The 23,350-nt window shown below is 34.9% G+C and overlaps 1 protein-coding gene across 6 annotated transcripts in view; it reads left to right on the top strand.

Moving 5' to 3' along the window:
* The window catches only part of EPB41L5 (erythrocyte membrane protein band 4.1 like 5), a 142,428-nt gene that overhangs the window by 43,395 nt on the left and 75,683 nt on the right, over window positions 1-23,350 (top strand). For all 6 annotated transcript variants that reach the window (XM_041739444.1, XM_041739443.1, XM_041739439.1 and 3 more), the window contains exons 4-12: window positions 6,463-6,505; window positions 7,523-7,601; window positions 8,640-8,684; window positions 8,861-8,913; window positions 12,591-12,711; window positions 12,830-12,917; window positions 13,866-13,954; window positions 16,821-16,890; window positions 22,019-22,188. In XM_041739444.1, coding sequence (XP_041595378.1) covers window positions 6,463-6,505; window positions 7,523-7,601; window positions 8,640-8,684; window positions 8,861-8,913; window positions 12,591-12,711; window positions 12,830-12,917; window positions 13,866-13,954; window positions 16,821-16,890; window positions 22,019-22,188 — 758 coding nt within the window. The remainder of the gene's footprint in view (window positions 1-6,462; window positions 6,506-7,522; window positions 7,602-8,639; window positions 8,685-8,860; window positions 8,914-12,590; window positions 12,712-12,829; window positions 12,918-13,865; window positions 13,955-16,820; window positions 16,891-22,018; window positions 22,189-23,350) is intronic.

Here is a 23,350-nt window from a genome sequence, read left to right as displayed (position 1 = left end):
CACTCAACCGCCTGATCCACCGAGGTGCCCCTGGTCCATTAACTTTTTAGAGAAAACGAATTACCTAGATTGTAGACACTTTGTCATGTTTCAGGAAAGGGAAACAAAGGTAGCATTTCCTTGTTACTTGGAAAAGAAAGAAAATGAAGTCTTAACAGGTCAGTAGTCATTTTTTATTTTTAAAAAAATTTATTTGATAGCTTGTATTGGTTCTATATATATTCTTTAAACTTCTCTTGTTCTGTGTAGAATTCCTAAGTAAATTGTCACAGAGTATTCAGCAGCTTATTAAAAGTATAAGTAATACATTATGATCAGATGGAGTTTATTCTCAGGAATGTAAGGAAGATTCAGTATCAGTTGATTTAATTTGTCATATATAGTTTTTCATGCCATTGTTTCCTGCCTTTGTTTTTAAGAGGATTGTACTTTCTTGCTTCAGTTGATACCAGGTTTGTATCTGTGTGACTTGCCTTTAGCAGTGGAATCTGAGTTGATGTGGCGTGTGCCAATTCTAAACAGTTTAACCCTTCATTTATGCTGTTATTGCTTTTGCATATACTTAAGTGAAACTACATTAAAAAAAGATTGAAACTGAAATCTTTACTACAAAGAAAATAAAGTAACTTGATTAGTTGAAGTTCATGGCATTTAAGACAACAGTCAATGGAAAGGAGATGAAGATGTTAGATCCAAAGCTGAGGGCTAGGAAACACCTAACTGTCTAGTGGAACACAGAATAAATGTGGTGTAGGTGCACACTAGAGGCTGCAATAGTCAATTCCTTTGATAGCAAATCCAAACTCACTGAATTAAGGGAAGAGGCAATTCTTGTTCTAGTTTTAAAATTCAGCTATTTCAGGTACTGTAAGCATAATGTGTGAGATGTGTTTGTCTTGCTGACCTTTACTTATCTGAGGCTGTGCAGATAATACCTTAGTCTAGAATTCTTAACAAGTGGTTTCATTGGTGGCCTGTCAAGTCCCTTCTTTCTAGCCCCAGAATATTTTGAATAAACCTAATGGACTTTGGCCTGTATGGAATTGACCTTCTTTTTGTCTGTGTAGTTTTATCCAAGCTTTAGAAGGTGTACTTTTTTCCATTTCTAGGTGCTGAGTGAATGTGTGGCATGGCCTGTATAGGTGGCACTTGTAGAAAATGTGGCGATTACTCAGTGGCTCTCCTTTCTTTGTACAGATACTTGATTTCATGAACAACGACAACAATAACAACAACCCTAGGTTAATAGAAGAATTATAGAAGCATTTCTATTAGGATGATAATTTGCCTATTGTTACCAGCGCTATTTAATTTCATAATAAAAGTGCCAGCAAATACAGTTACAGAAATTGTGAAGGCTGGAAAAGTGACTGTGGGCAGATGATTGGATTGTACATTAACTAAGAACACAAACGATAGAATTCAATAAAGTAATGGGGAGTGAAAAATATATAGAAATAAATAACGTGTATGTTAAATATGTGCATATTGTAACACATACATAGGCACACATATATTTGTTAAATAAGAGGAACTGCAAAAAGTGTATTTCCAAAATAGATTACATGTTCTGTCTCTGAAGAGTGAATATAAAACCTGCCTCACTCACCTACATTTCCACTATGAATTTGACTTTTAAGAATTAATACACAGAACGGCACAGTGGGAACTCTATTTTAGTGGCTTATGTAAGTCTTCATTTGAAATGTCTTATAACAGGACTTTAACACCAAGAAAATAATCATCCAGAAGAATTTATAATGAATCTAGACTAATTGAAGTGTTTTCAGTTAGATTACAGCAATGCACTGTATTGGTTCTCCATTTTTATAGCTTGGCTTTTTTTTTTTTTTAACATTTGTTAATTGTTTAAAATTTTCTTTATAACAAATTTAGAGCATAAGCCTCTACTCTTCAAAGGAGATATATTTTTGGCAGATGGAATTGTTTTGCAAGATGATTAACATTTCTCTGTTTTAAACTCTGCTCTTTGGGCAGAAGTAGTGGGGCATTTATTTAGTAAAGCTGTGTAGGCAGTTAGAAGTCCAGAAGCATTTATTTGAAGGGCTGTTTACAGATTGTTTCGGTTATGGACTGGGATGAAGGTGTGTGTGCATGTTAGTGTTTTGAAAGCTGCCTAGGCGATTCTTTGATTTAGTTATGTCTGGTGTGTTTGTGATTACAAATTTATATTTTAAAACACATACAAGTAAATAATTGTTCCTTCATGCCCAGTTCAATAGGATGGAAAGAAATGTGGCTTCCCACATCTTTTGATGTCTAAGTTTATCAACCACACTTTAAAATTAGGAAATTAAGAGGGGAGATTGTTTCCTTTTTAAGGTATGAGGAAAGAGAACTGTATTAATTTTACACTAAGCATCCAAGAATCTGTATTCTCTCACCTTTATCTTCTAATGTAATTTAAATTCAACTCCTAAAGACCCTGATTGAAGGAAAATCCTTTCAGTGCCTGTCTCTGAGCTCTGAATTTTCCAGTCCCTGGGCTTGGAATGTGGAGGAGATGAAAGAAAACAGACTTGAGAATATGCAAACATGAACTCAGACCTTCTCCAGAAGAACGTCACCCAGAACTCCCTAGCTCCTAAATTTCACTTTAAAATGTGCTTGACTCATTATCTGAGTTTGGATCATCTTAAGGCAGTTCAGATATTAGAAGCTGTTGCTATATGCAGGTAAAGAACAGACTAAAATGCCTGCTTGGAAGAAAACTCTGATCTTTTATCTCACTGGGATGATTTTATGTTTAATGTGATTCTCAGAATAGTAGGGTACAAGTTAAAAAGACTAGCCCTTACATGTTCTTGCACAGGGAAAAGTTTAAGTTATAACTATGTAAGAAAGATTGTTTTTGAAATAGTATGTGGTCTCTCTTATTTTAATGTTTCCTTTATATTTCTCAGTTTATCCTGTCAAAATTTATAGTTAGCCTATTGATGTTCAGTCCATTGTTAATGTTCTCTAGGCTTTACCAGTACATACACACACACAGTTTTTTTTCCTCCTCCGTTTGAAGAAACTCTGGAAGGAGTCAGAAACCAGTAATGTCTTGTCAGGGGGTGCATGTGGTGATAGAAATTGGGAATATGAGGGGGTGGCCTTTTGGAGGGAGTAGAGGGACTATTGACCATATTCCTTTTGATAACATCCCCAAATTAAACCATATGAATATATTATTTATATAAAACAAGGAATCCATGAGTATATTAAATAATACTTGCTTATTGTAGAGCAAGTTGAAGATAGAGGAAAGCATGAAGAAGAAAAATTATCACAGCAGTATGCACCACCCTGAGAGAAAATTTGTTACTGTTTTGTTGTAGATCGTCTCAATCCAAAAGAAAAACATGTTTTGTTTTTTTTTTTTAAGAATTTTATTTTATTTTATTTATGATAGTCACAGAGAGAGAGAGAGAGGCAGAGACACAGGCAGAGGGAGGAGAAGCAGGCTCCATGCACCGGGAGCCCGACGTGGGATTCGATCCCGGGTCTCCAGGATCGCGCCCTGGGCCAACGGAAGGCGCCAAACTGCTGTGCCACCCAGGGATCCCAAAAAACATGTTTTTATATACAAATTTGTACATTTTGATAAGACAGTATTTTGTACCCTGCTTTTTAAAATTCAGCAATATATTGTAAATAATTTTCCAGATCCTTAAATATTTGCTTCCCTTGTTTTTAGTTGCTGCATGGTAGTCTATCCTACCTTATTTAACCAGTTCACTGTTGTTGCGTATGTATATTGTCGTAACTTTCTCTCACATAATTCCTTGTAAGTAAGTCTGTGCCATCCACAATTATTTCTAGATGTAGAATTGCTGAGTCAAAGACAATTATTATTTTTAAAAAAGATTTTATTTGACAGAGATAGAACACAAAGTGGGAATGGTAGAGGGAAAAACTAGCATCCCCAGTGAGCAGGGATCCTGATGTGGGGCTTGATCCCAAGACCTTTGGGATCATGACCTGAGCTGAAGGCAATCACTTAGCTGACTGAGCTACCCAGGCACCCCCAAAGACAATTATTTTTAAGGCTTTGTTAAATTGCTTCCTGGAAGGGTTGTGCTCATTTGTACTCATATGGTGTAGATGTCTCCCTAACCATAGGCTCATAAAACTGCCCAGGCAACCAACAGACACCTGTTAATTCCTTGCAGTAGAGTAGTTAAAACCTGAAGATAGAGAACTCCTAGATTCATGTTGTGGGAAGAAGACAATCTGGGGTATAAAAACTAATTTTATCTTATATGCAATATGTGGTTGGCATCAGGCTATAGTAGGTATTAGCATAACTAAGTTTGGGATTTTGGGACAGTGAGTTGCTGGCATTGGCCATGAAATGGACTTTCTGCTGTACTAGATTGAAATCTTTTCTGCTAATAGATTGAATTGTGTTTCTGCTGGCTAGCCTAGGATTCTTTTAGAGGGATGTGTAAAACTGAACAGTTACTGGATTGAAATAGGCTTAAAAGTCAATGTCTAGCCAAATTTATTAAAAGAGAAGAGATGGCTGGAGCTCCTGGCTAGCTCAGTCAGGGGATTGTGAGTTTGAGTACCATGTTAGGTACAGAGATTACTTAAAAATAAAATCTTAAAAAAAAAAAAAAAAGATGAGAGATGGCTGACTAAATAGCTTACACACTCAGAATCCAGAGAAAATATTGCATAGTATTTAATTGCCTTTTGAAATGTTTACTGAGCATGTTATTTCAACATGCAGAGGTACTTTGCTCCACACTGGTAGTTTTGTGAATTTCACTTTTTGGATCTTGGGGGAGAATGGAGAGAAGATGCTAGGCAAATAATTGGCAAGAAAAGCAAATGGTTACAAGGCTATTAACAATGCAGCCTTGTTTATCCGCTCATTGCCTATCTGGATTTCTGAAACTGGATTCTTTAGCTCTGTGAACTAGTTAGCACAAGAACACTTCTTTCGTTTTTAGGGTGCTTGGAATTGTAAGCATGCTGGAGAGAACACAATCATGTATATCTTAGTTGGGTGAGTGTATCCTGTCACTGTTAGGAGTTGGTGTTGTAAAGGGATTAATAGTGAGAAGTGAGCTGGGAATGGTTTATCTGTGGAAGTCTCTGGAATTGTGTCTTAAGTCTGTTTGTGTTACGGACATTTCATAGTGGAGAGGTTACAAAAATCAAAAGGCTATTAGTTTTGAAACCAGAAGTCAGCTAGTCACAGTGTTAACATTTTTCATTTGTAAAGCCCAGGAGCAAAGACTGATTCATTTAATAGGTGGGGCCTTGGTTATGAGATAGATCTAATTTTATTGTATAGGCTCTTTCAAAGTACTACTTGTGAGTAGTATCTGTTTTGTAAATTTTTTTTAATACGCAGGTATTTATTTATTTAAGATTTTATTTATTTATTCATGAGAGACACACAGAGACAGAGAGAGAGTGCACGCGCCAGCCAGAGACACAGGCAGAGGGAGAAGCAGGCTCCATGCAGGGAGCTTGATGTGGGACTCAATCCCGGGTTTCTAGGATCACACCCTGGGCTGCAGGCGGCGCTAAACCGCTGCGCCACCGGGGCTGCCCTGTTTTGTAAATTTTAAGTGACACTGTTATTTCCCCTCATTTTTGGTTATGATCTGTTAGTAAATCTTACATTTTTTTTCTTAAAGATTTTATCTGTTTTTATCAGAGAGAGAGAGAGAGAGAGATAGGAACAGAGATAGAGCACAAGTGGAGAGGGGAGGGAGAAGCAGACTCTCTGAGCAAGGAGCCCAATGCAGGGTGTAGTCCCAGGACCCTGGGATCATGATCTGAGCCAAAGGGAGATGCTTAACCAACTGAGCACCCCCCCCCCGCCACCAGGTGCCCTAGTAAATCTAAACATTTTTATTACAAGAATGAACCAGGCACTGGAATATGAGGATACTTTTTTCTAATTTTAACAGTTTTTGAAATAATCATTTTTTTTGGAAATAGAAAAGCTAAGGGCAAGATTTAAAATACCACCCTTGTTACTGTGAGGGAGCAGAGGAAATGTTTCAAGAGGTCATTTATCTGGGTGTTGCCTGGACGGCTCAGTTGGTTGAGTGACCGACTCTTGATTTTAAGCTCAGATCATGATCTCAGGATCCTGGGATTGAGCCCCAAGTTGGGCTCTGTGCTCAACGTCAAGTGTGCTTGTCCCTCTCTCTGCTCCTCACACCCCCTGCTCTTGGTCTCTCCCTCTCTCTTAAATAAAATATTTTTTAAAAATTAGTCCTATATCTGGTTTTAGGTAATTTTTTGCTTGTGTGTCATAAGCTTGCTGTAGATGTTGGCAGATAATCCTCCACCCATTTTCATTCATTCTTTTTTCTCTTGTGAAATATTTCCTTCTAGTTATCACAGAAGCATAATGAAAATTAACTTTTATTAATGATAATGTTGAGTTGTATCATTTGCTTAACATCTGGTTTTTGTTTTTGTTTTCAGCACTGGTTAGATGGTACAAAGAGCATCAAAAAGCAAGTAAAAAGTAAGTGTTGGAAATACTGTGAACAAAAAAGTAAAATTCAGTTATATGTAATTATATATTAGAAACTGATTCCTAATAAAGAGAACATGTTTCAGATGTATTTCTTAGCATCGCTGCTTTCTAAAGATAATTTCAATTTGGTACACTGACCCACCTCCTAAATTATATGGGGTTAGTAGTAATCTAGAGTCAGGTACTTTACAGTTTATTTCCCATAGAAAGGTTTGCAACTTGCAAAGGAGATTGAGTTCTCATGAGGTGCTTAACTTTTAGAAATTTCGTACATTGGAATTTTCCTGTTTGGCATCTGCCCTGCTTTATAAAATATTTTGAGACTTTAAAGTTGTAGCTTTTAGAAATTAAGAATAATGAAGTGAAACAATTCACATAAAATGTATCATTCCTAACAAATCAGGGGAAGATACCAATGTCCAGTTTGCCATCCCACTTGTCATTTGTTTTAAGAGGTTTCAGAGCACCTCAACTTTTGGCTTTACAAGATAATGTAAAGCCACCGAGAATTTAGAAGTTAGTGAATGAAGTAAGTGAAATGAATTGGAAAGTGTGGGGGAATTTGCTATGAACAGTTAATAACCTAGGCATTAGTACCCAAGAAATACAGCTTGGCAGGTTTTTTTTTTTTTTAGGGCCGTTAGATTACATAGTTAAGCTTGTATTAGATTACATAATTAAGACTTGTGTTTGATGCATTTGGCCCCAGACTGTTAGGATTCATCTAGAGCTATCTATTCTTGGGAGGACAGCTGATTCCGATAGTACTGTATGATGGTTGGTACATTTAAAGAAATCTACTGATTGATCTTTTTTGTGTTAGCCTATCAGGCTTTAATTAGGTCATGCAATATTTTGGTATGTAAAATATTGCCACAATAACTTGTCTTCTGTCCCCACTTGAGTAGATTTTTTCATAAATTTACTGACTGAAAATTCTTACTATTTGAATGAATAGTTCCTTAAAAACTTAACATTTTTTTTGTTTTTGTTTTTTAATGACAGTTGGTTCACCCTATTGTCTGCATCTTCGAGTTAAATTTTATTCTTCAGAACCAAATAATCTTCGGGAAGAGCTAACCCGGTAAGACTATTCTCTGTAGACTTGTACAGGCTAAAGCTAGCTAAAAATGTTGGAAGGTTGCCTTTATAATTCTTTCCAGCTTGTACATCACTAATGAAATGGATCTCTTGCTTTTGATTGTAAGACCTCAGACAATAGAATTTCTATTTTAAATAGAATAATATTCTATTTCTGTTTTAAATAGAACAATGTTTTTAAGTGTAGGATTTTTTTTTTCCTTTGGTCAATTTCAAAATAAAGAGTTGGTTCCATAGTGTCCTCTAAAGGTAACTAGTGAGTTCTTTTTTTTTTTTTTTTAAAGAATAATTGTCAACTTAGGGATTTTAAACAGGACTGGTATGTTTGACTGTATTGGCATGTCACAGTTATTGATGTTCAAAATGATCTATCTTTGGCCACTGGGAGTTTATTCAGATTGGCTCCTGACTTTCTTTACCTATTGAAATGCCATTGACTGATGAAAAATATTAGATCCTGATTTGGTTTGAATAGTTTTAAATGAACTTTAAGTAGGTTATATACAGTTATTTTAATTTTGTCCTGCCTCCTTCTCATTTATTCACTCACTCTATATGGTAAATCCCTGATTCATACACACATACTATTTATTAAGTAAAGACTGAGTTGTTGAGTCCTTTTAGAAAGATTTCCTCTTGAATACTCTGCCATGAGATTATTGTTAATCTCCATAGTTACATACATGTCTATCCTTTCACATATGAGGTGGCTTGTATTGTGAGATTAATGTTAAATTGGATCACAGAGTTCATTCTCAATAATTTGCTTAAAACCTGTAACCTTAAGGGTTGGACTGTACTCTGTGGCCACCTATTCCTTACTGTTATCTTAAGGATATGCTGCCGTCCTCCTGATGCTTATTGTCCCCATTTTTTCACATTTTTTTTTTTTAGTTATACAGATTCTGTTGTGGGTAAAATTGTATAATTAAGAATGTTTCTTCTCAAATTAGAAGAGTAGGATTATTTTTTAAAGTAGATTTTTCTGTTTAGTTAAATGCGTGCCTTTTATTTTTCTTAGGTATTTATTTGTTCTTCAGTTAAAACAAGATATTCTCAGTGGAAAGTGAGTATTAGTTATTTAAGGTAAACCACATATTAAGTAGTTGGAAATGATTTTGGAAAATAAATTCATAGTAATTATGAAAAAGAAATGGTCAATGTAAAGTATATTATTTCCACTTATTTTAAAATGAAGCTTGTGAAGTTGACTTGTCTAACAAATTTGTGTTTTGGTCTTAGATTAGAGTGTCCCTTTGATATAGCAGTTCAGTTGGCAGCTTATAATCTGCAAGGTAAGCAATTCTTATGTTGACTGTTAAGAAAAAAGCACAATTCTTTTTTGTATATCTTTAGTTAAGAATTTCAAAAGATTCAAAGTGATGTGCAAGAAAAGTAACACCACTGTTGTGGAAACTTGTATCAGTATCCAACCCTATTACTTTTACTTGTTTTTAGAACATTGCCTTCTTTTTCTTCCCTTTCATTATGTTTGCTCCCTTTCCATCTGTACCTTGTTTTCAAACTAGAATTGTAGTTGACTTGATAATTAAGTATAATGGGACCTGCTTTTTTTTTCCTTGAAAAAAATGCAGGGCTATAGGAGTAAATTTTTGCAATAGCCACAAAAGTTTTGCTTTCTTTAGTTTTATTCTTAAAAATGAATCCATGAAAGAAATACTTCGAGCGTATTTAAAAGTTCCTGATGGTTATTTTAACAATAAAAAAGTATTTTCTAGGATATGAGATTAATGAAAAACTCACTGTTTTTATGTCTTGTTATATTGACCAAATACTGTTAAGCTTATTTTTTCTGAAAAAATTGACATAAAAAGAGAAAGAAAGAAAACTATAAATTAAGAAAATTACAATTTCGGACTTCATTCACAAAACAGAAGTAAATATTATATTGCAGTATTTGTATATACTAGAATACAAATAAAATTTAATGATTATGAAGGCATTTATACTTTTTTTAAAAAAAGATTTTGTTACTTATCATGACAGACACAGGGAGAGAGGCAGAGAGAGCAGGCTTGCCGTGGGGAGCGTCGTATAGGACTTGATCCTGGGACACTGAGACCATGACCTGAGCCAAAGGCAGACAGACACTCAACCACTGAGCCACCCAGGCACCCTTATACCTTTTTTTTTTTTTTTTGATGATTACGTATTTATCCCTAGTCCCTCTAGGATCAGTGTTTATTTGCAATTATATGGATAATAGTAAGACAAAATTTTTATATTTTTTGGTAAATCTAATATTTCTGCTTATTTCATGCTTCCCCTATTTAAGAAAGCATATTTTCCTAGTGATAGAAGGATTGGTGCCCAGAAGAAATTTCTGATTTTAATTATTTATCAGAGAGGGAGAACATAAGTGGGAGGGAGAAACAGGCTCCCTGGTGAGCAGAGAGCCCAGTGTGAGGCTCAAGCCCAGGACCCATGCATCACTACCTGAACCAAAGGTAGGCACTTAACCAACTGAGCCACCCAGGCAACCCTGTACTTCAAAAAATGAAAAATTAAAAAATAAATTCATAGTAATTATGAAAAAGAAATGGTCAACGTAAAGTAGGTATTATTTCCACTTATCTTAAAATGAAGCTTGTGAAGTTGGCTTTCAAATTTTCAAAATTTCAATGTAAATTATCTACCTGCCTCCATCTACTATCCTAGTCTGTCTACACATTAAAATTTATTTTTGCATCTGCAGAAAGTCAGATACTAGCTTGGAAATGCTATGCTTCTAGCATTGTAATAATCAGAAGAATATAACTGCATGCATCTTGAAAGCACATTTTTTTTTTTTACATCTTATTAATTCCTATGTGAGGTTGATTAATTCTAAACTTTGAAAAGCTGTCTTTTTCAATGTATGTGTTCTACTTATGGCCTCATATGTTCTTTCTGTGTCTCATTGTGTAAGTTTCATGACAGCCAAGGTATGTGTTTCCTGAAAATGTGATTTTTATATATTTTTGTGTATTTACCAAAGCACTATTCAAGGTAGTGCTTACTAAAAACTTACTGTTTGATTCATGCATTGTGGCTCTATTTTGTTATCTCTTAACTCTACTTATTACATTTTTTCCTAAGTAAAAGCTTTTTCCTACTTTCTTTTTCATCCATGGCACTATTGTTTACATGATTCCTTCATATTTCACGTCATATCTTGTGTATCTCTTTGTCTCATGTATAATAGTTTGGCAAAACTAAGTCTTAAGGTCCTTAAGAATAAATTTGCAAGTACTACTCCCATCTACATAAAAGGAGTTCTTTGTTTCTCATTTATGATTTTATATTTTATCAGAGTAGTTTTTGTTACTAATTTTTTTCATACTTCTGATTCAGTTTTTCCTTGCCATTTTAGTATATATCCCAAACAACTTGGGTGTAAGCCCATTTGGTTTGGTGCTTCTTAAAGTAATCTAGTGGTCATGTTAATAAATGTTTTCTAGAGTTGTTGAGAAAATAGATGACAGTATATCTGTAACATATCTAAGGGTGTAGAATCAATGTTCAATAAATAATGAGTTACTATCATTTTTATTATTATCTCAAGATCTATATATGTCTTCCTACACAGCTGGAATTTTTTAATAAGAGTGGAAGTTTCTAAATTTTTAAATGAGTAAAATATTCTTTTAAGGAAAATCGTCTGAAGTATAGAAAATTAGAATTCCTTTCCCTGATCCCCCAAACCCTCAGTTCAGAGGTAACCACAGATGAGTACATAAATGTTTGTACATTGTCTAGGGTTTTTCCTACTGCCTCCTTTCCCCAAATATTTTTTACTAATTTTTCTGTCCGTTATTTCTTTAGGATTAACAATTTACAATTCCAGGACAGAGACTATATCCTTTTTTTTTTTTTTTTTAAGATTTTATTTATTTGAGAGAGAAAGAGAGTGCTAATAATAGGGGGAGTAGCAGAAGGAGAGGGACTTGTAGACTCCATGCTCAGCATGGAGCCCAACCTGGGGCTTGATCCCATGACCCTGAGATCATGACCTTGACTGAAATCGGGAGTCAGGTGCTTAACCAACTGCACTACCCAGGCACCTCAAGACTGTATCTTTTAGTGGTGTATGATGTCATGTTCTCTGCACATTAGATTTTTTTTTTTTTTTTAAGAGCATGTGCACGAAATGGGGATGTGAAGGGGCAGAGGGAGAGGGAGCAAGAGAATATTAGGCAGGCTCCATGCTCAGTGGGGAGCCTGATGCGGGGCTTAATCTCATGATCATGAGATCATGATCTGAGCTGAAATCAAGAGTTGGATTCTTTTTTTTTTTTTTTTTAATTTTTTTTTTTTTTTTTTTTTTTATTTATGATAGTCACAGAGAGAGAGAGAGAGGCAGAGACACAGGCGGAGGGAGAAGCAGGCTCCATGCACCGGGAGCCTGATGTGGGATTCGATCCCGGTCTGCAGGATCGCGCCCTGGGCCAAAGGCAGGCGCCAAACCGCTGCGCCACCCAGGGATCCCAAGAGTTGGATTCTTAACCAACTGAACCACCCAGGGGCCCCTCTACATATTAGATTCTTTTTTTTTTTTTTTTTTACATATTAGATTCTTAATAGATGCCTGCTAATTGTTTTTTTAAAGGTTGCTAAATATTTTTTGTTTATTTGTCATAAGGTCAAAATGTATTTCTCTAAGGAAGTCCAGAAAGAAGTTTTCAAAAGCTAAGCCTTATAAGTTATGAAATAAATGAACAGAAACACATTTATTTGAAAATATACCACCAACCACAAGTATGTGATTGTGTGTATAGATGTTGACAAATTGTTAGTCTAAGCTAGATTTAGTTTTGGGAATGATCTGGATGTTATGACTTACTGGTAGTTTAAGAAAAGAATTTTTCTAATCCTCTTAAGAGTTTTTATTAATAAAATGAGTATTGAAGAATGATTCAGCAGGGAATAAACTGCTTAACAAAATATAACTTTGTGGAATTTATGTTTATAGCTGAACTTGGTGACTATGATCTTGCTGAGCATAGTCCTGAACTTGTATCTGAGTTCAGGTTCGTGCCCATTCAGACTGAAGAGATGGAGCTGGCTATTTTTGAGAAATGGAAGGAGTACAGGTACTTGACATTTGATCACACTTTTCCGGCCACAGTGATTTTGTATTTGTTTTCTATTTCTGTTCTTGGTATAAAATTTATATTATTATTTTGAACATTATTATTTTTAAAATTTCAGAGGTCAAACACCAGCACAAGCTGAAACCAATTACCTGAATAAAGCCAAATGGTTAGAAATGTATGGGGTTGATATGCATGTAGTCAAGGTAAGCACTGTGTTGTGATGCTTATTAAAAAGTTTATTTCTTTAAGATTCAAGGTAACTATGGCATTTTCCAGTATGAGGGAGTGCATTGACTTGGCATAGTATAGCACTGGGTACTTTGGATGTGTTGTAAACGTTGAGGTTAAATACGAGAATCTCACATAAAAATTCATTATGAGAAAGAAGAGAAACAACCAAAATCTCCTAAAAGGCATATCTGTGCTTTTAAGGTGTTACTGTTATATTTTTTTAGATTTTTAAGCTACTTTTTATTATTTCACTTCATGTTTGTATCATCTTGTATCACTTAAGCTGAGTAGGCTATTTAAAAATTAAAATAATTTAGGAAGTTGAAAATGTATAGCTTGAGAGCACTTTGATAAGCAGTAATGCAGTTTGTATAGTGATTTATTTCTAGTTTATTTTTTTAAAGATCTTATTTATTCATTCATGAGAGACACTGAGAGAGAGGCAGAGATATAGGCAGAAGGAGAAACCAGCTCCCTGTGGGGAGCCCGACACAAGGACTCGATCCCAGGATCCTGGGATCATGCCCTGAGCTGAAGGCAGATGCTCAACTGCTGAACCACCCAGGCATCCCTATTTCTAGTTTAAGTAGCTAAATTTTTCCAAAAAGAAAGTCTTCTTAAAAATTTGTAGTTTAAGTGGTAAATAGAATATGGGCAGAATCCATAAGAGCTTTCTTTTTAGTGGAAGTATACCTATGTATTTTCAGTGATAATAATACTTTAAGGTGTTAGTATAAAGTAAATGCATGAGTTTTCCTGAGACTGTTGTATTGGATATTCTGATTGTTGAAAATACTTTGCATATTAATATTAGCCTGTATATAGTTAATATAATTCAATGTGAAAATAAACTGTTGTGTGAAAATGTGAAATCTGTTTTATGTAAATAAAGATAACCCATTTTGTTCTCTTTAAATTAGGCTAGAGATGGGAATGACTATAGCTTGGGACTAACTCCAACAGGAGTCCTTGTTTTTGAAGGAGAGACCAAAATTGGCTTATTTTTTTGGTAAGCAGAGTTAAAGTTACAGATACTTACTTTTTTTTTTTAATGAGTAAAAAACGTTTCTGTCAAGTTAATACATAAAACAGATTTTGAAAATCAAATAATTCTGAAAAAACTGTAAATGTTTCCCCTTACCCATCTTTAGTCCTACCCCTCAGAGGTAAGTTTTAAAACTCTTCCATTTTTTCCTTCAGTTTCAAGGTGTCAGAATATATCTCTTGATATATTTTATATTTCTATATGTATTAAATATTCACATGGGCACTCTGTGATCATGTAGTTACATCACTGTTTTTAGTACTTCTTGTTCCACAGACAGTCTCATTACTCCCTACTCCCTGGTATGTAAAAGGAAGATAATTTGCCCTTCCTTTTAAGTTGTGCTTCTCTTACTAGATCCCAAATTCTTTTTTTTTTTTTTTAAATATTTTATTTATTGATTTCAGAGAGAGAGAGAGAGAGACACAGAGATAGAACATGAGCAGGGAAGAGGGGGAGAAGCAGACTCCCCATTGAGCAGAGAGCCGCCCAACTTGGGACTCAATCCCAGGATCCTGGGATCATGACCCGAGCTGAAGGCAGACTAAACTGATTAAAGCCACTCAGACGCCCATAGGTTCCAACTTCTGTCATTCATATTTTTAAATTATATTTGTATTTTATAACAAGGATAGATTTTACTTGTATTTTGTAGCCATATTTAAGTTCTTTACATCTTGTCTGGTTTGTTCTAAAAACTGAGAATTAAGAAATAAGAAATAGTGGTCATATTGTTATCCTTGTGTCAGAACTGGTATAGAGCTTCATAGTGTACTGGTGTTACATTCAGGAGCCAAAGATGGGCCCCTGTGTTGTGTACTTCTTTGCAGCACGCCAGGATTGTTAGCTCAAAGCCCACCAACATGAAATTCAAATTCCTGTACACCCAATTAATTTACTTATAGCCCGATAGGTATATTTTTAATGACTTAGAGCCTGCCTGCTTTATATGTCCCACTGTAAATTGTACCCGACATCTGCTCTTCACAGAGAAGACAAATCCTGTAGCTCTCTAAGAGACCCAGAACCACTTCAGAGTTCTCTGACCCAGAGACTCCCTACTTGCTGCTGAAGCCACTGAGTAGACACTTAAGTCTCCTCTCTGATCCCCCTCTCTCCTATAAGTTCCTTTGCCCTTTTCCCCTTCTTTGGTGGTAGCTTTGTGCAGTCACCTCTGGAAGGTCAAGGACTGTCTTTCCCATGCAACCTTGTCCAAACGCCTCTCAGTAAAGTTTATTACACAATACTGCTATCTCATGATCCTGACTTTCTTTTGATCAGCCTGGAAATCCTTGAGATCACAACTGGCATTGCATTTTTTCTTTTTCCTATATAGGTTTTTGTTTTTTTCTGAGGTTCTTGGCTCTCCTTCCTTCCTTCTTGTAGCCTTTGAATTACCTGCCTTTGTCATATCCTTAAATTCTTTCAAATCCTCAGGGTTGCATTAAATGATTCTTCTGTTCCAACTGGAACTGTCTGCTCTCCCAGCTATTCTGCAGCTTTTATCTATTTTCTCAGCTAGGATCCTATGTTTCTTCCTGTATTTTCCTTTCTTTCTTTTGTTTATTCTGATATATATATACTCAAGTAACTGCCTAAGAGAAGCATGGTGTAGGAGGTAAATTTTTTGAATCCTTGGATGCCTTAAATGGATTAGTCTTTTATGCTTTCTTGATAATTGGGCTGAGAATAGAATTTTAGTTTGAAAATTATTTTCCCTCAAAAAGTTGATTATATTTCATTTATTTTTGAATCCAGGTGTGTCTGCTAGGGACTTTCTGAGAGACTTCAGTGGAACATTTTCATAATCGTCCTTTGATAGGTGAAGGGGCTCTGGGCTATTTATTTACCCAGTCCTTGAGTGTTAATTCTCTGAGACTTCCAGCTTGCCCCGAGGGCAGATGGAACATACTTCATGGCCAGAGAATGCTGTAGGCAGAGAGACAAAGCATCTTTTGTACCACCTTTTAAGGTTATTGTGAGAATCAATTGACTTAATACACGTAAAACACTTACAAGAGTACCTGACACTTAATAGGCATTATGTATTTGTTATACGTAAGTAAGTGCTAGTTCTTCCCCTCCTCCTCCACGTATTATACTTATTTTTGTACAATTCTTGTAAACAAGTTATGTCTTAAAATTACATTTTTTATATAAGTTATATTGAAAATTAGAATGAGAGTTGTGTGTTTTGACATTCACAGTTGATAAAAGTACAGAGTTCACATGTGGTCGGTTGTTGAGGATTTCAGTACAAGTAGGGGATAGAGTTGGAAAAGGGCCCATAAAGTGAGATTTAAAAAAATCTTTTTTTTTTTTTAGATTAAGATGTACTTCCTCAAACCAAAATTGATATAGAGAATAGAGTTCAAGATTTTTTCCTTTTATTATGCCTTTTAAAAAAGCTGTATAGTTAGTCTTTCCTGTATCCTATGCTGCTGCTTTACACTAGGCATAGAGACTCTATTGTACCATAGCTGGGAGCCTATAAAATATATATACGGATTTCCTTCTTTTCTTAACATTTTTAATGTCTGATATATGTGCAGCATTGGTTTGTTAGAGATACTGCTTTTGAAATTTTTTTTCTGTTATCCTAAATATTTTTTAGATTGGAGGCTTTGTTGATGGGCAGTGCCATGGCAGAGTTATGTTTACCCTCTTAGCTGTTTTCATTTTAGCAGTTAGATGATTAATGTGCTAGAAGTAACAACAAACATTTCCTTTTAATTTAGAGGACATTTATTTTATTATTATTATTATTATTATTATTTTTACAAGGAGGACATTTATTTTAAATCTGATTTTTATTCTGATATTGTTATAGGCCCAAGATAACCAGATTGGATTTTAAGAAGAATAAATTAACTCTGGTGGTTGTAGAAGATGATGATCAGGTAGGAACTTTGCATTACTTATTCTAACAGTGATAATGTTATGTGGTAACTCAAGTCTAATATTCTTTAAGAAAGCCTTCTTTCTTTCTTTTTTTTTTTTTTAAGATTTTATTTATTTATTTTTGAGAGACACAGAGGGTGGCAGAGACACAGGCAGAGGAGAAGCAGGCTCTGTGCAGGGAGCCCGACGTGGGACTCGATCCTGGGACTTCAGGATCACACCTTGGGCCGAAGGCAGGCGCTAAACCACTGAGCCATCTGGGCTGCCTTAAGAAAACCTTCTAAATTAAACTTTTTTTTTTTTTTTTTTTCAGTTAACTCTAGTTCCTAATTGATACACACAATATGGATGTATCTCAATGCATTATGCTAGGTGAAAGAAGCCAGACTCAGAAGATTGACTTGTATGGTTTCCTTTATGTGATGATCTGGGAAGGGCAGGCCTATAGTAATAGAACAGATCACTAATTGTTTGAGATTAGGGAGAATGAGGAGGCTTGCCTACAGAAGGAACAGCACACAGGATTTGGGGGCACAAGATTCTGTAACCTGATTTTGGTGGTAGTTGCTAGACTCCATGCATTTGTCAAAACTTAGGAATCATGAATAAATTTAAAAAGTAACTTTATTGCATGCAAAGAAATAAATTGAAAAACATATACATATAGATAGATATAGATAAAAGCAAGTTGGGCAATGTTAAAAAGACTCGTATGCACAATGATGTGTGAGAGGGACTACTTAGCAGAGAACCTAAAAGAAGGTTCTGAAAATTAGATGAAAATTAAATACATTTTATAAGTTTCAAGTTTTACTTCAGAGATACATGCAAAGGATTGCCTTATCACATAGCTTAGAAGAAAATCATATAGACAATAGGGCATTTTTAAAAGAAATCTAGGGACGCCTGGGTGGCTCAGTGGTTGAGCACCTGCCACTGGCTCAGGGCTTGATCTGCGGTCTTAGGATCAAGTCCCACATCAGGCTCACTGCCTGGAGCATGCTTCTCCCTCAGCCTACGTCTCTGCCTTTCTCTCTCTGTGTCTTTCATGAATAGATAAATAAAATCTTAAAAAAAAATAAATAAAAAGAAATCTATTAATGATACACAGGATGATCATTGTATCAGCAATAAATGCATTGATAATGACTTGAAGCAGATTTTGCATCTAAAAACTTATTTTACAAATATTTTCCTTTTTATGTAAACACATATGTGATTCAGTGATATTTATATCTAACCCTAAAGGCAGTTCTTTAAGAAGAATAAAATATAATTCTATCTGATAAGGAAATATGGTCATAATTTAATTGATGACACTTGTTCTTATTTAGGCCATAAGAAAATTGTGTATCTTACAATCAATGTCATTTTATTTATTTATTTATTTTTTTTTTTCAATGTCATTTTAAATTTGATCTTACATAGTATTAGCTTCTTAGATATCTTTTTGAAGGTATTTTATATACACACACAAGCAAATGTATATCAGTTCTTTTTTATGCAGAATTTACCATGCTTTTAGACTGTTCTGTACTAATCCTTTTAAAACTTTATGTGATAACTTTTGGAATCTTTCATATAACTATATAGAATGCTTCTTTGTTTTGTTTTTTTAATATTTTATTTATTTTTTTTGAGCAAAAGAGATCACAAGCAGGAGGGAGGGGTAGAGTGAGAAAAAGACTCCCCACTTAGTAGGAAGCCCAGTGTGGGACTTGACTGGGATCATGACCTGAGCAGAAGGCAGATGCTTAACCGACTGAGTCATCTAGGCACCCAAATGATTCTTTGTTATTATTAAAAAAAAAAAATAAACAAACTAGGCACACCTGGGTGGCTCAGTGGTTGAGCGCCTGCCTTTGGCTCGGGTGGTGATCCCGCAGTACTAAGATTGAGTACTACATTGGGCTCCCTGCGTGGAGCCTGCTTCTCCCTCTGCATCTGTCTGTCTCTCTCAGTGTCTCTCATCAAAAAAAAGTAAATAAAATCTTAAAACAAAAAACAAACTAAACTGCATAGTATTCTGAATGGATATACCCTAATATATTTAATAAATTCGCAGTCAACATTTTTTCACAATATATGCATGAGCTTGCACGTTGGCAAGTATTTGTAGGATAATTTCCTAGAGGTGGATTTCCTGGTTCACATGTGCATTTGTCCTGACAGATCCTACCAAGGATCAAAACTCTTTCCTCAGAGGGAGTTGTCACATTTTTATCTGAAAGGTGAAAAATGGAATTTCATTGTAGGTTCGATTTTTATTTCTGTTATTATGAGTGATATTGAACATCTTTTCATAAATTTGATTTTTTTGTAGTTCCTTTTCTCTAAACTATGCATACATATCCTTTGCCCATTTTGTCATTTGGCCTTTTTTTCTTACTGATTTTGCCCTTTATCATAGAAACTGTAAAGATTTTATCTAATAGTTGTTTGTTTTTTAACATATCGTGATTTCTTTAAAAATTTTTAAATAGGCAAATTTATCATTCTTCCATGGCTTACAGAAGGGTTTTTTCTACTTTGAGATTGTACGTTTTCCCATGTTTTTTCTGTGTATTTATTGTTGGTAAGTTTTGTTGAAGTGTAACACACATTCAGATAAGTGCAAAAACAAGTGTGCAGCTTTTTGGATTTTCATAAACACCTGTATGACCAGCACCCAGATGGAGAAATAAGTAGAACTCTGCCAGAGTTACATGCTCTCTTCTGTGCCTGCCAGCAGGTACAGGCCTCCAGGGATAATAACTGTTCTCCTGACTTTAACACCATGTTGATTTTTATTGATATTTTGAACTTTATCTAAATGAAACATGACTGATTGTTCCCTTTGTGTCTTCAGTCCTCTTGTAGCTGGTTGTTAAAAGTTGGCTCATACTTACTGTTACATAGTATTCCATGTTTTATATAGACCACACTTATTTATCCATCCTTCTGTTGATGGGCATTTGAGTTATTAGGATATGCACATGTTTGGCTTTTGTGGATACTGCCAAACTATTTTCAGAAGTGTTTATACAAATTTACATTCTCACCTGCAATATAAGAGAGTTCCATTTGTTGTTTTTTTGTATTCTTTTTCTTTTTTTTTTTTTTATTCTTTTTCATTTTATTCATCCTGATGGTAGAATGATTTTGTGGTTTTCATGTGCATTATTTAGCATTTATTTGTTTACCACTCATATATTTATTGAATATTTGGATATTCTCTTTTTTAAAGTGCCTGTTCAAGTCTTTTGCTCATTTTTCTATGGTCATATGCTTTTTTTTGTCATTGAAGTTCTTTATGTATCTGAACATCAGTTCTTCATGGATATATATATAGGTGTTGCAAGTATCTTCCCCTTGACTTGCATTTTGACTCTTTTAATTGTATGTTTTGGATAGAGTGTTTCAATTTTAATGTAATAGAATTCATAAATTTTTCTTTGTGGTCAGTACTTTCTAAGTCTTAAAATTTAAGAACCTTTGCCTATGTCAAAATCATGAAGAAACATAATAATATTTTTAAATGACAAAATATCTAAAAAAATAAAATAAAATGACAAAATAGTTTAACTTATAAAATATTCAAAGTACACTGGAAAATACAAAAAATCATAAACATGATATCCTTTTCACTCATTTAGATTAACATTTTTGGCATTGCTGCTTCAGAATTATCTCTTAGAAATAGTTAAATTAATAACACTGTATTCAGTACAGCTAAAGTCTAACCCTCTAGTTGGCCCCTTTCTTCCCCGTAGCTGGCCATCATTCTTGGAGGGTATCATTTTCATACTTTCTTTTTACAAATATAAAAACATCATAATACATGGGATTGTTTTAAAAATTTATATAAATAATATATGTATATATATATATTTTACAGTCTACTTATTTTATCTAAAGAGGTATAGCCATGTAGATCAGTTTATTCATTTTAAACTATATATTCTGTATTATTCTGTAATATGAATAAACAGTAGTACATTTATTCATCTTCTATTTTTCTTTTTGTAGAGTTTTTTTTTTAATTTTTTTTTTTTTTTTAAATTTATGATAGTCATACAGAGAGAGAGAGAGGCAGAGACACAGGCAGAGGGAGAAGCAGGCTCCATACACCGGGAGCCCGACGTGGGATTCGATCCCGGGTCTCCAGGATCGCGCCCTGGGCCAAAGGCAGGCGCCAAACCGCTGCGCCACCCAGAGATCCCTTTTTGTAGAGTTTTAAAAGATGTTATTTACTTGATAATTTCTCTTGTTTTAGTTATTTAGGGTTTTATGCCAATTTTTACTATTCTAAATGAGATTGTGAAGAAAATCTTTGGGTATAAATTTTGGGGTTAAGAAAATATTTTTCCTTAGATGATAAAGCTTAGTTGTTACAACCAGGCACTGGAGCACAAATAGGTTCAAATTCTGGTTTTCTCTGTGACCTTGGGCTTTATTTCTTGAGCTTCAGTTTCCTTATCTGTGAAATGAAGCTGATGATAGTATTTACTCACTGAGTTAATCCATGTGAAATGCTTAGAAAAATGCCTATGAATGTTAATTATCATTAGATTACTGAGAGTATGGTTACTGTGATGAAGAATGTACACACTTTGAAGCCTGTTGATATATATTGTCAGAGCTTGTATGATCCTTTATATATTTATCCCAAAGTATGGCAAATGAAGCCTCAGTTGAGGTTTTTCTGAGAAATGATATCGTATCAGCAGAGTGGACCCTTTTAGGGATAGTTTTACATTGGCTATGAAAGTGAACAGCCTGATTTCAACTCTTGCCTTTTTTTTTTTTTTAAAGATTTTATTTATTTATTCATGAGAGACACAGAAAGGCAGAGACATAGGCAGAGGGAGAAGCAGGCTCTCCATGGGGAGCCTGATACAGGACTTGATCCCAGGACCCTGGGATCATGCCCTGAGCCAAAAGCAGATGCTCAGTCACTGAGCCACCCAGGTGCCCCCAACTCTTGTTTTTTTTGTGTAGGTAGCTACAGAATGTCTGAGTTTAAGGGAGCAAACTAGATGCTTTATTATTTGTTAGTATTGCTGTGGTTGTATTTGTAGGTGAGTAACAAGGAACAGAACTGTTTGCCCTAATAATTACCTCTCTTTATAACCTTTTCTTTTTCAGGGCAAAGAGCAGGAGCATACATTTGTCTTTAGACTGGATCACCCAAAAGCATGCAAACATTTATGGAAATGTGCTGTGGAACATCATGCATTCTTTCGCCTTCGAGGTCCGGTCCAAAAGAGTTCTCATCGATCAGGATTTATTCGACTAGGATCACGATTTAGATACAGGTGAATATCAATAGCTACTTGCTGTATCTTTCATTCTTTCATAAAGCCAAAAAGTTTAGGCTAACTTCTCATTTTACAGATTTAGAAACCAAGGCATAGAGAAAAAAAGTGGTTTGCCAGTGTTTTCCACTGGCCAAAATAAAAGACAAAGTGGTATTGTTATTGGCTGTAATTTCCTGAATAGACAGGAAAGCATTATACTGATATGATCATAATTGATTTTATATCCCTCTTGACATTTACTTTCTATATTAATTAACCCACAATTTAAATTCATGTAATAAGAGTCTTAAGGAGTCTCCATGCAGTAGCTAAATGCCATATAGAAAAAGGGTATTTATTGTGCACTGAGAAGGAAATTAATTTGGGTAACATTTCTTGTCCTTTATAAACCTCAAGTTAATTTAATTTTATAGACTCTGCGTCTTTGTCCTAGGTTAGAAATGTTTTAGTTTACTTGAGAATAGATTATTGATTATGAGTTTTCAGCACACCCTGAGAGTCAGTATGATTTAAAAAATGAATGGATAATATTGTGGCAAGTTGATTATGTGGGATTCATGTAAGTTCTATTCTACTTTGATTAAAAGTGAGGGGGCAGCCCTGGTGGCTCAGCAGTTTAGTGCCACCTTCAGCCCAGGGTGTGGTCCTAGAGACCCGGGATTGAGTCCCACATCAGGCTCCCTGCATGGAATGGAGCCTGCTTCTCCCTCTGCCTGTGTCTCTTGCCGCCCCCCCCCCCCCCCCGTCTGTCTCTCATGAATAAATAAATAAAATCTTAAAAAAATAAGTGAGGAAGTATTTTCTTAAGAGAATTCCAATGGAAGTTAAAGAGAATGGGAAAATAGTTTTCAATATTTCTGGAAAATTACTCTCAGAAAAGTGTATCACAATTAGAAAAAAATAACAAAATCTTTAGTTAATTGCAAACTTTATATGAGGTGAGTGAATGGAGAGAGGAAAGGAGTTGCGTAAGAGTATAGATATTCCAAAGTTATTCAGTATGTTCTTAGGCACATGCATGCTTATGAAAAAAAAATACAATTTGCATGTTGTGTAATTTCACACCAGCCTAAAATGTAGAACAACAATGTAAAGAGAGACATCAAGGCTGTCAGTGTAATTCCTTCAGCTCAGGATGGTTCTTTTAAGGGCAGATTTA

Source organism: Vulpes lagopus, chromosome 24 (genome assembly GCF_018345385.1).
Source record: "Vulpes lagopus strain Blue_001 chromosome 24, ASM1834538v1, whole genome shotgun sequence".
NCBI classification, from domain to species: domain Eukaryota; kingdom Metazoa; phylum Chordata; class Mammalia; order Carnivora; family Canidae; genus Vulpes; species Vulpes lagopus.
Note: the sequence above shows the minus strand (reverse complement) of the source record. Positions and strands in the feature narration are given on the sequence as shown.